Source organism: Dysidea avara, chromosome 4 (assembly GCF_963678975.1).
Source record: "Dysidea avara chromosome 4, odDysAvar1.4, whole genome shotgun sequence".
Classification (NCBI taxonomy): domain Eukaryota; kingdom Metazoa; phylum Porifera; class Demospongiae; order Dictyoceratida; family Dysideidae; genus Dysidea; species Dysidea avara.
Genome location: NC_089275.1, coordinates 288,501 through 305,575, shown reverse-complemented (window position 1 = coordinate 305,575; position 17,075 = coordinate 288,501). Strand labels below are relative to the sequence as shown.

Genomic DNA, 17,075 nt, shown 5'->3' with positions numbered 1-17,075 from the left:
CTTCAGCAACTCTAATCAACAGTTTTCTATCCCCCAGTAAATGTGTTGATTTGATGAAAGGTGAACTTTACCCAGGGTGTTTGTACAGGCCATACTGAGAGTTAGACACTCTCCCCCATACAAATCAGTATTACGAACTCTTGGTTGTACAGTATAGGTAAACAAAGATAAGTTTCTCTCCCATCTTATTCTAGGATTTCTATTGACAAGGAAAATTCAATTATTTGTATACAGGCTCAAAATTGAGAAAATATAAAGAAAGTGAATTAATATTATACAGTCAGTTTGCTTTTGGATATTTATTGCCTCCAACCACAACAAAAATTCGATGAATCCATGCATCTCATCACTGGTCGTCTGAACATTCTGAAAGTGATACCTCACTCAATCAACCATATATTCTGTTTATTAGACTGAATAAAGTCATGATTACCTAAACAATCAATTAATGTTTTATAATTATCCTATTCCATTTTCCTGGAGGTTCCACTGATAAAATGCAATTTCAGCAATGATAGCAGCTAGCCAAGCTGCAAGTTGATTCAGAAAGCATTCCATTCTGTAAAATAGACCCCATCCAGAATTCAACTCAGTACTCAGGCTGAGATATCTGACAATAGTCCACTACTCTGTTAATGAATCATTGATGTTCACACAATATAGCCTCCTTGAGGTATCTGAATGTTTGCTCCTCACACACTGCACAAAATTCCTTTAGATTCTACTTAGACTGAGTTGATTCAGCTTGTCACCATACTTGTTTCCTATGTAGTGTAGCTATACACATACTGATTTATGCCGATTAGAAAGGCTGGGCCTCAGACTGTACATTCTAAAGTCAAGTAAGTAAAAATAACTCACATACTAGTAAAAACAAGTCATGCATTAAGTTCCCTACTTGATATATCCGAAGATGAAATCACTGAGTCAGCTATTCCCACAATTAGTACTTCGTTACTAATGACAACCAACAAGAACCCACAATCGATCCTTAAATTCGTTTTATCTTTCTTGGGGTACGTTTGGTTTGATTACCTGCTGGAAGTGCCACTGTTAACTTGTACAGCAATGGTAAGCTGCAAGCTTCAATCTGAGAAAGCATTCCGTTCCGCAGTTTAGTCCATCATTCCGTTCCGTTCCGTTCCGTTCCGTTCCGTTCCGTTCCGTAGAATAGTCCCCACCGGTTTTTAACTGTTTTGCAACTTCTAATCGTTCCTCTACGCTATCTACTGCTTTTCGTAAACATGAACTAGAGAAACGTCGTGCCTATGAGGAACGCATTCGGGAGGTGGAGCATGGGAGTTTTACCCCCCTTGTTTTTTCCACTTCGGGTGGCATAGGAAGGGCTGCCACCACCACTTATAAACATCTTGCCCGCCTGCTGAGCGAGAAGTGGAATTCCCCATATTCTGTGGTGATGGGCTGGCTCCGTTGTAGTTTGGGGTTTTCCTTGCTCCGTTCTTCAGTTATGTGCATCAGAGGATCACGCTCAAGATCCAAGTGTCCGTGTGTGCCTCCAGCAGTTGATCTTGCTGTCGCTGAGGGGCACCTGCCTGCCCATTGAACCCTGGGCATGCTGTAGGTTCTGTGTAGGTTCTTTTCTGTAGGTTATAATTAATTTTTCAAATATTTTGTTAGCATTCTATAGAGATGTGTGGGAGGAAGGGAGTGCCATTAGGGCCGGAGGAAAAAAAAAAAACTGTAGACAGCTTGTGTTGTCAGTGAGAAGAACTGGAGGACAAAGTCCGTGAAATGTGTGTGTTGTACATGTAGACACAAGGTCTACACAGAACAATAAGGCCACACACAGCCACACTCGCAAATCCTAATAATTAGCCACATTCTAAGCCCTAATGTAAGCCACACAGTCTTAATACCAGACACACTCTAAGCTCTAATATAAGTTACACCTCCCATGTTCATCTTAGGTTTCTTCATCTCCTCCAACAAGACAAGATAACGACTTTGAATACGAGTCAAGTCCCTTTGTAACTGGTCATTCTGCCTGTAGTCATAGCAACAAATGAATTTAAACTAGCCACTCAAAACTCACTGTGATTTAGCAGCTATCAGGTCAGCATCATCACTATGGAGATGATTCATCTCTAATATTTCATTGGCTAGAAACATATTCCTCTCCTTGTAAGCTTCAACAGCTTCTCTCAATTTCTCCACTTCACTATAACACTGAGCAGTGGCGGATCTAGATGGGTTTCTGGGGTTTCGACAGAAACCCCCTTTTAAATTTTAGCTCAGTGGAAGTCTAAATACATAAACATTGTTGCACTGACAATTTGTCATATCAAACAACTATACACCTCTGTATTTCAGCAGCATGCATGTAGCTGCACTTAACTGACACCAGTTATAACTATTAAACCCTCAGCAGTCAAGTAACTACTCCAATAGAGCAATCAAAGCTACAGCTAATAGTCACCATCTTTGCCCTATAGTTGTTAGCTATAGTATTTACAGTTTAAAGCATTGGATTTATTGTAATTGCTAACTAAAATTAGCCTAAAATCCAATCTCGGAGCTTCTAAAATCTCAAAAATTTCTGGAGAAATGTCATCAGGTGTTTTATTCAGCTATACCAGCTTTCAGAAACTCCCTTTTAAAAATCCTAGATCCGCCACTGCTGAGCTGCTGTGCCTTTTGGGAGATGGCTAGGGGTAGACCATGACAGTATAATATCATCTCTACACTATGATGATGATGTGTAGAGTTAGTTAGTATTATATACTGAAATAATGATGATGGTTTATATTGTGATGATAGTTATCAAGTTATTGGCCCTCAACTTTTGTTGGTTACTGAAGATGTGTTACTTGTTTGTTGTTCAGTTGTTTGTTGTTGATATTGATCAGTTTCCTGACCATTCTCTTGACTGAGTTGATCTGGATGATGTCCCTCATTTTATTGACCTTGTTTACTTGCCTGTTGATCATGCAGATTTTGCTCTTGACCATATTGTTGGTGATCCTGTTGATCTTGCTGTTGACTATGTTCTTGATCTTGTTGATTATATTGTTCAGGCAGTTGATCATGTAGTTTCTGTAGTTCCTCTAGTTGATGTGTCAATCCCATGACAACGTTATCCTTGATCGTGATGATCTCTTGATATGATGTAATCTCTTCTTGTAACTTAGTAACCATCAACTGAGCCTCACTGTACATGGGATCATGTGATCTCAATGGGGGTGTGGTAGTTGCACAAGCTAGCTGGGAATGTGTGGGTGTGAGATAAATGACCTTTGTTTTTGTTGACACTATCAATAGCCAATCAAAATAGTTTACACAAACACAACAACACCTGAGATGGGACAACTATTTCAGATACTTGATAAGGTAATTTGTGTTGTGAGGAAATGTCATGAAATTATATTCTCCTTAGCAACAAAACACAAACTGGTGAAGGTACGTACCACCAAATAATTTTCACCACCCACACACAAAATCCCAGCTGACTAGTGTAACAGTGATATGGTCACACTACCTCAGCTCATCCTCAACTCTACTCTTTACTCTACTCATGTTGTCAAGGCTCTGTTGTAACTATGGTAACAATGAGACATGATATACTCATGTAATAAAAACTGTTAGCTCATAACATCCAATAATATTTAACAATCATTTATCAGGACACACTGACTTGATCATCATACACTGTGTACCTAAGTGAAATGATTGGTACCAAATTACAAAACTCCTCCCTAATAAGGACAAATAATCAACAGGTCTGATTCTCCATACATTTAAAGGAACACTACAACAATTCTCAGCCCCAAGGTGTCCACCACACATCCTATATAATGCTCACCACTAGTATAGACCGATCCTTGTCCATATCATCTTGGGAATACTCAGAGATAATGTGAGCCTCTAACGTCAGCTGAGCCTTCCCCCTTGAAGTCGTTATCCCTATAGGAGGTGTGGCAGGTGGATCATGTGATCTGACACTAGGAGATCACCTGATCTGTCCCTTTAGGAACTGCATGGTTCAGCTCATCTTTCTTTTTGACAATGTGATAATTCTCGTTCCAGTCGGGCTATCATCAACTGTAGCTCATTGCAATGCTCACATGATGACCTGAAGCCATTAGAATGATCATGGGTGTGACATACCAATGAAAGACCTCTCTGGATTTACTTTCTGAGTACAACACATAAAATATGTTAAATTGCATGAGCTATTTATTATGTCCTAACAAATAATTCATTTTACAGGATTTCACAGTGACATGTAGAACTAATTTGACAGTACAATAAACAATAATTATCTGTGAATAAATGACAAGTAGATACGACACAGCTTGGTGAATCATTAAAATGAGAAATAGTAAGGAGTTCACTACTGATACACCAGTAGTTCAGTAATGTCAGCAGCTTATGAAGTACTTCCATCACTAACAAATTACTCCTTACAGTCAGCTAGTAATCTAGTTTATTGTTTCTTCAAACAAGTATACAGAATTTTAACCTCGGTCAGGGATCATGAAAGTAGGGAAACAAGGGAGGTCACCTATACCTGCAGATGTACTAATTGACATTTAGCTAATCCCTGATTCAGTCTATAACCATGACTGAATTAGGGATTAAAAGTCCACTAGTATATCTGCAGGTGTAAGTGACCTCCCTTGTTTCTCTATTTTTATTCATGTTCCCTGACCTTCCTAATTTTTCCTTATACTTATTTGTTTACTTTTTTTTGTAACATTATTATGACTGGTGAACCCACACATGCCACATTAAAACAGATTAGAGTGTCTGAGTTAATGTTTTGTCTGAACGCATGCCCCAGCTATCAATTACTAACTTGAAAGTGAAGTGATGATTACGCTTTCAGCTATGTTCAGCCCATTACACAGCGTTACAAACTAAGAACAATAGGAGAAGCCCCTCTGTAATAAATCCAGTCACCATGAAAGGTATGGACAATTTGCCTGCCCCAATTATCAATTACTGACTTAGAAGTGGCCATTACACTTCACTTCAGCTATGTTCAGCCTGTGTCACAGCGTAAAGAACAGTATTCTGCAGCCATCATGGAAAACACAGACAATTTCAGTCAAATGTAGGGAAGCCATCCATCGCACTAGCTACCGTGAATCAACACCTTTGTCTGTTGGCAAGAAATGGGACACAAAAGAGGACAAAGGTAAGTTCATGATGTGTGTATTGTATGTACTGTGGTATGCTAAAGAGCATGTAACAGGACAAAGTGACGTCGAACAGTAAAAAAATCAAGCTCGCAGTCTTAGCTGTTATTGAGTTACACTGATCAGTCAGTGAGTGAATGAGTCAGTCAGTCTGTCAACAATTACACTAAATATATATTTTTAATATTGTAGCAGCTTTTCAGAGGTGTTTCAGGTCAGGCACCTTTGACATCTAACCAATATTGCCAAGGCATCGTGAGGTAGCTGCTTTGAGGGTGATATTTTTGGCCAGAAAAGCCCAAACCTTTGTGATCCTATAAAGTGCACATTTTTTGAGTATTTCTAATAGAACAGAATGTTCTAGAATTTTTATTGAATTTATGAACTTTTAGTTGAGTAGATGTTATAGAAATCAAGTGAACTGAGCAGCTGACAACAGTTCAGTAGTTACTGGTTTGGGAGTTATCCTGGTTTGAGCTTTGCACAACTTCTTTGTCAAAGTTTTGTAAACTTTCTTTACTACTAGGTGACTGTTCTATTAGAGTATTTTACCCCTGCAAGTTTATTTGTCTCTTTGTAACTCTCACACTGAAAGAAACCTCAAACCTCACACTAAGTGTTATGAGTATGTGAGCAGCCAAACATTGTTGGAAGTTACAGTCACTGGTAACTAGAACAATAATGATGATGTGATGTCAAGCTACACATCTTGATTTCTTCACATATGATAGTTGGACGTGATCAAATGTTTTAAGAAATAAGCCATCCTTACTACCCTATTCTGTATATACATAGGTGTAGCAACAGAAGGGGGCTGCAGCTCCCTATTGATTTTTTGATTTTATAGTTTGAAACACTCTAGTAGAACAGTCAGTGTGTAAAAGTGTGCTCAAGACTAAATTTTCAAAATTCTCCTGTGTAGAGAGGACATGCCCTGACCTCCTATTGAGACTGCTGTATCTAGCTTGTAACAGAGCTCCTTCATCTAATAATATCTTACTACACCTGATATGCTGTGCTGGTGTTGACAGATTATGAGAATCAGATGTAACCAACCAGATTGCTTGGTTGTGAGTTAACGCATAACTTGTACGAAATTTTCTCACACTTTGACATGTGAAGATATTAGAATACAAAGTACACAATAAAAAAGAATACTTCACCGACCTCTTGACTAGATTAGATTATCCATTTTTGTCAAAGACAATGGTACACAATAGACATGTAGCCTGTTAACATGTTCCCCACACAAATTAAATACATACAACATAACAGACAGTTAAATTATACACGATGAAGTGTAGAGTGAAATGTAGGATGATTAGACAATTGAAGCATCTGAAGGAGAATGGAGTTCCATAGGGTTGTGTAAATGATAGTTGAGGAGGAAAAGAAAGTGTTAGTGGATGGGATAGTGTTAGTGGATGGGATAGTGTTAGTGGATGGGATAGTGTTAGTGGATGGGATAGTGTTAGTGGATGGGATAGTGTTAGTGGATGGGATAGTGTGTTGGTGGTAGAAAATTGAAACTACTGATGGAAATTTGTTCATATTAGGATATCATGTGTTAAACTAATAGAAAAGTAGAATGAAGTGAGGCCACTTGAGTTCTTGTAAACATAATTTAAACCAGCTTCAAGAAACAGGGTTCCACTACACCCAGCGTGTAGTTTGTTACTGAATTATTATTATTATTATTATTAATGTTCAACAATACAAGTGTATTGCTGGTCTGCCAACAGCCAGTGCTGGCAGCCAGAAAGAAATTACTTCATTACGAATTGTTTCCAGCTATAATATATGTGACCCACTGAGTGAAAACCTGACTTGTTTGCGTTTTTCTTGAATTTTTTTTTAATCTAGCCAATGGGCTGTGAAAGTTTCAACATTTTCTGGTGTGTACTTTAGGGATTACAGCAACACATAACAAGAACAGCAAAACAATTGATTTGTCCAGTACCTATATAGAAAATTAACCACACAAAAACAGCCAAGCTGTGAAAAAAATAGTGCGGCCTTAAAAAACCTGGGTGCAAAATGTTGGCCAAGAAATGGCTGCAATGATAAAAAAATAATAACGGCTGTGTGCATCATACAGTATGGTAGTACTGTATATTAAGGATCACACACAGTTTTGGGCTTTCTTGCCCAAAAATATCACCCTAATACCAGCCTTCCTTCATAACAGCTTGGCAGTATTGGTTAGGCATAGCCAAGTTCAAAAAATCCTTCAGAGTGATCCCAAACCTTTCCAACAAGTTTCTATGGAATTTTTTTTAAATATTCCTATTTAACAGAATTTTATTCTGACTAACTAACTAACTGATGCCTTCAGCCAAGCATAACTCGACAATGGGTAAGGCTACAGGCTTGATTTTTTCACTGTTCAATGTCGCTTCGTCCCAAGGCGTGCCTTTTCACCAACCACAATACATACAATGCACGTATCATGGACTTACGTTTGTGTTCCAGTTCTTTTCATTGACAAAACAATGTGTTGATTCGCAATAGTGTGATATGGCTTCCCTCTGGCTGTGTCATGCTTTTCACCCACATTTTCCGTAGCAACTGGATTCACTGCAGAGAAGTTTCTTGTAATGTTCTTCATTTGTAACAGTGTGTAATGAGCGGAGCAAGGTAGTGGAAATTGGGGAGGAGCAATGTAATGATTGATCAAGATGTTCTGATGGGCCTGAGTCAAATATGTTCAAAATTTTGTCCAAGATGGTTTCCAGAAGTTTCACCTACTCAGTTATCCAGATTCTTGGTTAACCCAAAAATGGAAATGACTGCTCTATTAGAGTAGTGACTGTTCTATTAGGGTAGTAAAAATTTCTTTCACTACTTCAAGGTCATTTATACAGTTTCAGAGATAAGGACTTTTCACACTTATGGTCCACCCCTGGTCCCAAGGGATTCAGTTCCACTCTATTATGCTCTTCAGTGTTCTCTTTTATGCTTGTAATATGCTCCTAGGGTAGGAAATTATCTTGGAACACTTTTAATCACTGAATGCTCTATTAGAGTATTTCACTACAAATTAGAGAACATTGATCCAAGGAGCTACTATGCTCTATTGCTGACTGCTCTATTAGGGAGTGTTATCTATTTTCATGGAATTAAACTACATAGTTGAAATATCCACCTAATATCCTAGCATCATGACAGTATGTTTGACGCAGGCCTACCAGTCAACTACTCTAATAGAACAGTCACACTTGTGTATTTCAAACATTAAAAAACTGTCACAATTCAGTAATGACATTATTTTGATTTACCTACATCACAGCAAAATAGCTTAATATTACTTGTCTGCATGACATTAACAACCATCTCTTCATTGAAGCCTAATACATTCTGTAGCAGCCACACCCCTTCATAATGCCTCAGACAGTCAGGTAAGATCATGGCTCACATGAGCAGTCACACCTACTTTTTGTTATTTATTTTAATTTACTGGACAGACAGACAGACAGTGTCTGATGCGTCCAAGGGACCATCCCAAAAGAATACATAATGATATTTGCTATGACAAACTACTACAAATACCAGTCCTCCAGTAACAACAATTACTCATCCAGTAGTACAACTATCACTAATCCTCTAGTCTAGTAATAACAGAGGATAGTGTAGTAGTCATAGCAACTATGACAAACAGTCATGATGGACAGTGAGGGAATTCACCAGCTGACTAGAGCAACTGTTAACAACACAGACCAACTCAAAATATACAACATCAATATTATACACACATCTCATATTTAGTATACAAATTCATTTGAAGATTACAAATTAGACATTTTATTATGATTGGTCAGTAGTGTTGTCATTATCACTACCTTTACGACGACGATGTTCTGACAATCGTCGATAACGTTCTCGTTCTCTGCTCACTTGCTCCTGTTCAGCCTGTTGGGGAGGGGCTATGAGGTCATGTGATACACTAGCCACACCTACCTCAACCTGTTTGACATGTAGTGCCCTCTTCTGGTTCACTACCCTCATTGGGAAGGAATGGAGTTCTCGGAATGCAATCTGTTATGGAATAGAATAGAGTATGGGAATGTAGTACTCTACTCTCTAAGAATTGATTAGTACTAACAATTTCTGATTAGTGGATGAGTAAAATACTTTAAATTTCTAGGATGGTTTATCAGTAACAGCAGAAATTTGGCAGACACTACTTGTGGAAGTTATGTACAAATTTTTCATCGTTATTCTATTCTGAATTTCTCTTATCATTATAATTTTACTATTCCCAAAATATACTTGTTACCCTCAAAATTATTTTAACTTTTTCTTCAATCTTGTAAGTAGATTTCACAGCAAAACTTTCAAACAGTAATATCTGCTAAATCTAGCTGTATCAGAAGAGCTACTTTTGCTAGCAAGATATTTTGTGAGTACTATAATGAATAATGACCAATTCTACATTGATCATTCTTGACTGCTCTATTAGAGTATCTTGATCTATTTTTACAATTATACTCTAAAACTGCACCAAAATATTGGAATAATGCTCAATTCTTTTACCCCTTCATTATTCCCAAAACAATTCAAACATAATTCCTGCACACCATTAATTTTAGGGGAAAACCCTATTAAATATTGTTTGACATAGTGTATAATTAACTTTTGCTAATAATTCCAAGGAAAAGTGTTTGTCTATTGTTCAAAATACTATTGACCAGTGTGTTCCTACTTATAAACATAAGGAAAAGAAAAGTCTGTATAGTAACTGTGAAGTATTTAGTTTGAAAGGAGGAAGAATCATCTTTGGAAAAGGTATCTCAACTCGTTCTGCTGCAGATCTCTCAAATTTGAAATTAATTATAATAACCAGCTTAGGAGCTTAACTCGTAACCTCAGAAAAGTGACTATCCCAAGGTGTGAAATCTAGACCTAAAGCGTTTTGGCAATATGTTAATTCAAGGACAAAAATACGCCATGCATTACTGAACTGCTTTCTGCCGATGGTTCTGCAATACACTCCGATACCGAAATGGCTACCCTTTTAAATGAATATTTCTCCAGCGTGTTTACCTGTGAAGACACCACAACTATTCCTGCAGTTGATTCAACCAGTTCCCCTCTTCTTAACGATTCCATTGAGATTACTCCTACAGCTGTATTCAATAAACTTACGGCTCTGCAAAGCAACATATCTCCTGGACCTGACGGGTGGCCTTATATCTGTTATTAAATCTGTGAGTGAATATATTTCTGGAGCACTATCTATCTTGTTCAACAAGTCACTAACAGTGGTATTTTGCCACCAGATTGGAAGTGTGCCAATTTAACACCCATTTACAAAAAAGGTGCACAGAATCTAGCCTGTAATTATTGACCAGTTAGCCTTACTTCCATTTTCAGCAAGTTAATGGAATCTACAGTCAAGGATCATATCCTTAATCATTTATCTACAAACAACCTACTGTCCCCTTACCAATTTGGCTTTATACCAGGGAGATCGTGCTCCACACAATTACTTCTGTTATTACTTGCCATTTAGACAATGGATATTCTATTGATGTAATCTATTTGGACTTTCAAAAAGCCTTTGACATTGTTCCGCACCAACATTTATTGCAAAAATTAACATCATTTGGTATTCATGGTAATATCTTGAAATGGATTGAAAACTTTTTGTCTAACAGAAAACAACAAGTTGTACTAAATGGTCATCAGTCTTGTTCCATACCAATTACTAGTGGTATGCCCCAAGGCTCCGTGTTGGGGCCTCTGCTATTTACGATGTTTGTGAATGAGATACCATCTATTGTGTCAAGCCCTGTTCTAATGTTTGCTGATGACATGAAAATTTTTCGTGTCATTAGAAATAAGGATGACTACACCATGTTACAGAATGACTTGCGGGATCTACTCCACAGATCGTCACATCAGTGGCAATTGAAATTTAATGTTTCCAAATGCAAGCATCTTCACTTTGGCACAGCTCACCACCATGGCCCTTACTATCTCAATGGAACACAAATTGAACTTGATACATCACACAGCGACCTTGGTATTCTTTTTGACAGCCAACTAAAATTTCATGACCACACTGCTCAAGTCACCACCAAAGCTAACCGAGTACTTGGATTGATTAAAAAATTATTTGATTATCTTGACCCCATCATGTTAACACAATTGTTCAGTAGGTTAGTTCGACCCATGTGAGAATATAACAATGCTATTAGGGGACCTCATTACGCTCTTGATCAGAGAAAGATAGAGAAGGTGCAATGAAGAGCTACCCGTCTTCTCCCACAACTACAGGATAAACCCTAGGCTGGGAGGTTGACTTTATTATCATTACCATCACTCCAACAAAGACGTCTGAGAGGTGACCTAATTTTCCTTTATAAAATTCTTAACTACTTCAACACAGATTTTACTAATTTATATACTTTCTCAACTACTACGACCAGGGGGGGGGGGGGGGGGGGGCATCAGTTAACGGTCAAGATTATTGTGTAAATCAAATTACTTTATTAATATAATCAGCGATGATTGGAATAGCTTACCTGCTTATGTTGTAAATAGTACCTCAATTAACACTTTTAAATTGTTGTTAGACAGTTATTTACTAGATTCAAGATTTGTATAAGACATTGCATTGATCGGGTATACAGGCTGTGCCTTTACCTGTATTTAATCATAATCATAATTATAATCATATTTCTAGAAATATTGTATCCCTCATAATATACAGAGAAGAAACCTGAGTGGTATAGGAATGTGGTATGGAGTACCAACCTGTGACAATCTCTGAGGATCATAGGCTAACTTGCCTATCCTGCGGACTTGATTAAATACGGCTGAGGTGTTATCTAGTTTGAGTAACTGCTCCTCGTTGTTCTTGAAGAGGGCGATGGCATATCTGAACAACACTTTGCTGCCTTCGTATAGGAATGCATCCCATATTTGTAACATGGTCTGTAAGTATTGGAATGGAACTTGTAGTATTGGGAATGTAGCTTACCTCGGTTGGTACGGTATCAACATAGACTGTTAGAAACCAGTTAAACGTGACTGGTGAGAAATCAACTCTGAAGTCATGACAACAGTAATGATGTAATCATTAGTGCCACACCCCCTTACTTGTGATGGTCCAAATGAGCAGTCAATTTTGGTAACTTCTCAATCATCAAATCCTTTAACACTCTCTGGATGAGGTAATATGATGTCATTAACAATAGTGAGTGTTAGGACAGTAAACCCTTAGTAATCTAACAAACACTCAGTAATCTAATAAACACTCTGTAATCTAACAAACACTCAGTAATCTAACAAACACTCGGTAATCTAACAAACACTCAGTAATCTAACAAACACTCGGTAATCTAACAAACACTCGGCAATCTAACAAACACTCAGTAATCTAACAAACACTCAGTAATCTAACAAACACTCGGTAATCTAACAAACACTCAGTAATCTAACAAACACTCGGTAATCTAATAAACACACAGTAATCTAACAAACACTCAGTAATCTAACAAACACTCAGTAATCTAATAAACACACAGTAATCTAACAAACACTCAGTAATCTATATACTTATTATAGAGCAATTGGGAATATTTCATGACAGAACAAGTGTGTTCTATTAGAGTGTTTCAAAAATGTTCTTGTGTGTGTCAAGACGCTGATACACCATGACTGAGTACTGTATTTACCTCAAGCCATCCCTGAGTGTTGTAATAGACAGTGCTTTAAAGTGTTATATTGTACTTCCCGGTCATCTTGCTCAAAGTACCATGTAATCTATTTCTAGTCATACAACCAACTGGTAGGATTAATTTGACTAGATTTTTTCATGGGTAATGAAATACTTTAGAAATGCTGGAGTAAAATAATGTACCCATGAACAACCCATGAACGAGTGAGTTTTCATGTGTTTGTATACCATGAAAATCTGTGAAATCAGTCATGACAAACCTGTTGAAACCCTATGAATAATATTCATTGGCTTTCCACAGGTTTTTCATCGGTTGTGCATACATAAAAACACATGAAAACTCACTCACTCATTCATGGGTTGTTCATGGGTACATTATTTTGCTCCAGCATTTCATGGGTATTTCATGAGGATAATGGGAATTCCATGGTAACAACATGGATTATTGTCCAGTAGTGTAATACGGACATCTTGGGACCAACCAATAGTGTCCTGATTATCAAGGTGTCCTGATCATCAAGGTGTCCTGATCATCAAGGTGTCCTGATTATCAAGGTGTCCTGATTATCAAGGTGTCCTTATTATGGACCTTAACTAAGTGTCTGGATTATGTAGGTGTCCCCAAGTGTCCACATTAACAAGTTCCGTGCCCTCAGGCTACATTACATCATTACTAGATCACCTGATCTGCCTGAGATGCTACTAACTGGCGACCATAGTAACCATCTGGCATGAAGTACGTCACTATCATAACAAGACACCAGAACGCCATCTCTTCTTCAAGGAATAATAATGCAATGGCCGCCAATCTGTTGAGACCCTGTGGAGTAGTGATCATGAAGTCACATAAACCACAATATGTACCTGACAATAACCAATGTCCGGCTTGTACCAACTAAATGCTACCAGTACTCTCCGTAACATTACAATCTAGATAACAACATCACCATGGTAACATATACCACACAACAACCTGAGTCACATGTGTTAGGTTAGGATTATTGTATGAGTGTAATTGTGGGTTTGAGTTAGGTAACATTAGTATAAAGTCATTGACAAGTGTTTGTGTTCTGATCATCTCCTGTTTGAACAGTTGGTGAAACATCTCCTACCTTACCCATAACAGGTAGCGACTTACAACTGGTAATGGTAGAGATGAAATTGTGTACAATTCAGAGATGTCCTTTAAGAGTGGTTACTCCACTATATTACCACACTCACCCCCCATATCATCACAGTTAATATCAGTTATTACATGTAATATAGTTCACTACAATCTATGTGTGACCCAGTCTGGGAAAACCGGACTTATCATCTATTAAAAATATTGAGAAATGTCGGTTTTAAATATTCGGTGTGTTGTAGCTCACCAATGGATGAAGCTACATATAACAAATTTTTACACACTTTACACAAATTTGTTACCTTCAAAACCATCCACAGTAGATGTAGCCAACACTTTAGTTTCCCGCCATTTTAGATAGCTTTTAACTTGATGTTGGCTCTACCAGGCGAGCTCAAAAAGGGTGTGAGGTGGGTGCCGGAGGCAGGAAAGGGACTGTCTTTAAAAAGGCAGTGGTTACTGAACCGAAAGTCGGTTCAATAAGCCGGGCTTGCTATTGAACCGACAGTAAAACTTAGACAAAAAAGGGTCACTGAACAAAAATAAAACCACAAAACTCAACCTGGGCTCAAACCCTGGACTACTGGAACTGTAGACAGTAGGCTAACCACTGTGCTACCGCTGCTAGCTACCCACTACCCCTACTTTTCTATCTTATAAATGCTACTCACATAGTAGTCTCACTATATACACTATAATACAGTAGAAGAACGTAACCTAACGGTGAAGAAGAAACCAAAGCTGAACCCGAGCCTAACCCTAATGCTAATGCTACTTTTCGCATCCCCTAAAGTCGAATGCTCGGGGAAACTACTAGACGTGAAAATAAAAACCTTTCGGTTCAGTAACCACTTCCTTTAAAAAACTACAGAGGAAGGCGTAGTGATGAATTGGGCCAAGTTATGAGCCTCAGGTCTCAAAACTGGCTAAAATGAAAGGACATTTACGGTACATGTCTTATTCAACGCCACGGAGCTGTACAGCTACACACAGCCATTCCCAGGCTGGCCAGAGCTCCATTGGGGTCCCAGATGGTACGTACAGATCACCACTGTGCTTGGGAAAAGCAGCCAGCGAAAGCAGACCACTCAAGTCTAGCTGATTTTGATTATGAAATTTGCAGAGGGCGGTCACGCTTTAAGCGCTATGTAAAATTATTGCTTTAATTGCATAGCTGAACTTTGTATATCATGTGAGTCTCAACAGACCCAATACAAATCTAGTGGACGATGGGGTTGAATGAGGTTTACTGGATAATCAAATTGGGTTTAGTGTAAGTTTTAAGATGGTACGTTTGGTTTTTCAAAAACCCTTTGGTTTATGGCAATATTAACAATGTCATGTATATCGGGCGTTATTACCTCAGTCCTTCGCATACCATACAAAGCAGCAATAAACATTGCGTGGTAACTCCTGTCGTAAGCTTAGTGTTCTTCAACATGTTATAAACGAACCATTTGTATAATATATTTTAGCAGCGCTTAAAGCATGACTGCCCTCCCCTGTGAAATTTGATAGTTTAGCTTTGTGTTCTTGGTGAGAAGTCAAATTTACTGTCATGGACAATAAGACCAGTTATCCCAGACCAAGTCACATACAGACATATAGCTCTACAATGTATAGACATTACTCCACAATACTCACCCCCATATCATCAGCACTATGATAATGTTGGTTGTTAGGGAGTGTTCTCAACAAGTCCAGTTCTATCTGATTAACTGCTACCGATGAGCGGCTAGCCTGGTGATCATGTGATCCACCACTAGCATCATGTGGTCACAATATCACTTACATTCTCCTCAAGAATGGAACGATATTTGTTGAGAACCTGAGAATGGAGAATGAAGATCAGCAGTATAGAGATTGGCAATACTAGCTATGAATGTTATCATATGTAGTATGGGTTGATCTCATGAGGTCTATTAGATGTGTGAGGTTAAAATGTTGTGAAGTGGTCAGGATAGCCTTTAGCAAATTTTGTATCTTGTATTCCATGTGGACAAGACTTGGTGTCAACACTTTTCTAACACTGTTACTCTCAGTTTGTAAAATTTGACTTTCACACAAACTAGCTGTACACAGGAATAAAGGATGGAACACAAGACGTTAGGAATGGACATGGAGCACACATGGTATGGAGATTGTAACCAAACACACTTACCAGTTCTCTTCCCAAGTGATGTCGTATACACCTGAGGGGAGGGATAATGGTGACACACACACACACAGAGGGGGTAATGGTAACACACATCATAGCTACTCCACCAGAAGAAGTTGGCCACACTTCATAACACTACAAGTGTGTACCAGTCTCTAATTCAGTAATGACCATATTAGGAATTAAATGTCCACTAGTATAACTTCAGGTGTAGGTGACCTCCTTGTTGTTTCACTACATTATTTCCATGATCACTAATTGAACTTATTAAAATTCTTAATTTGTCCTTATATTTGTTTGGTTACTTTTATGTTACAACTGGAGAACCCACACATACCACGTGCATTAATAAGAAAGGATGTTGCCAGAGTTAATGTTTTCATCCAAACACATGCCCCAGCTATCATTTAGTGACTCGAAAGTAAAGTGGGTATTGCATTTCACTATCAGCTGTTTTCAGTCCGTTACACAGCCTACAAACAAAGGAAGCCCTCTGCTATCAATCCAGTCAACATGTAAAATGTATTTATTTAAAAACTTTACATGTTGCTGGAGCAGGGCTGATGGTCCACTGGTATCCTGTATCAGTAGCCAGAAGTTACACTTGTTAAGTAATTACTTAATCAGCAATACCCTAATAAGGACAGACGATTTGCTCGTCTTGTCTATCAATTAATGACTTGGAAGTGACCATTATGTTTCACTTTCAGCTATGTTCAACCCGTTAGCAAACAAAGGAGAAGGTCCTCTGCAATCAATCCAGTCACCATGTAAAATATGGACGATTCACTTGCCTCAACTATCAAATAATGACTCGGAAAAGCCATTATACTTTGCTTTCAACTGTGTTCAGCCCGTTTCACAGTGTTACAAACAAAGAACAGTAGGAGAAATCCAGTTAACATGGAAAATACAGATAATTCCCATTTACAAGTGTAGTGAAGCTATCGC

The 17,075-nt window shown here is 38.1% G+C and overlaps 2 protein-coding genes across 3 annotated transcripts in view; both read right to left on the bottom strand.

Moving 5' to 3' along the window:
* Positions 1 to 2,686: 2,686 nt before the first annotated feature.
* On the bottom strand, positions 2,687 to 4,188 carry LOC136254285 (conserved oligomeric Golgi complex subunit 1-like). Its single transcript, XM_066046953.1, has 4 exons — positions 3,972 to 4,188; positions 3,821 to 3,921; positions 3,497 to 3,555; positions 2,687 to 3,169 (listed from the first exon to the last, which is right to left on the bottom strand). Exons 2-4 carry the CDS (start codon positions 3,845 to 3,847, stop codon positions 2,917 to 2,919), a joined length of 339 nt encoding a protein of 112 aa, XP_065903025.1. The 5' UTR covers positions 3,848 to 3,921; positions 3,972 to 4,188; the 3' UTR covers positions 2,687 to 2,916.
* Positions 4,189 to 8,857: 4,669 nt separating this feature from the next.
* Positions 8,858 to 17,075, bottom strand: part of LOC136252513 (TBC1 domain family member 2B-like) — a 26,236-nt gene continuing 18,018 nt past the window's right edge. Inside the window, exons 22-31 of one of the 2 annotated variants that reach the window (XM_066044968.1) lie at positions 16,128 to 16,158; positions 15,759 to 15,794; positions 15,611 to 15,706; positions 13,708 to 13,773; positions 13,526 to 13,663; positions 12,264 to 12,328; positions 12,145 to 12,211; positions 11,919 to 12,098; positions 9,117 to 9,194; positions 8,858 to 9,068 (exon numbers count right to left, since the gene is read on the bottom strand). In XM_066044968.1, coding sequence (XP_065901040.1) covers positions 8,964 to 9,068; positions 9,117 to 9,194; positions 11,919 to 12,098; positions 12,145 to 12,211; positions 12,264 to 12,328; positions 13,526 to 13,663; positions 13,708 to 13,773; positions 15,611 to 15,706; positions 15,759 to 15,794; positions 16,128 to 16,158 — 862 coding nt within the window. In that variant the 3' untranslated portion in view covers positions 8,858 to 8,963. The remainder of the gene's footprint in view (positions 9,069 to 9,116; positions 9,195 to 11,918; positions 12,099 to 12,144; positions 12,212 to 12,263; positions 12,329 to 13,525; positions 13,664 to 13,707; positions 13,774 to 15,610; positions 15,707 to 15,758; positions 15,795 to 16,127; positions 16,159 to 17,075) is intronic. The other variant, XM_066044969.1, reaches the window with a different exon arrangement.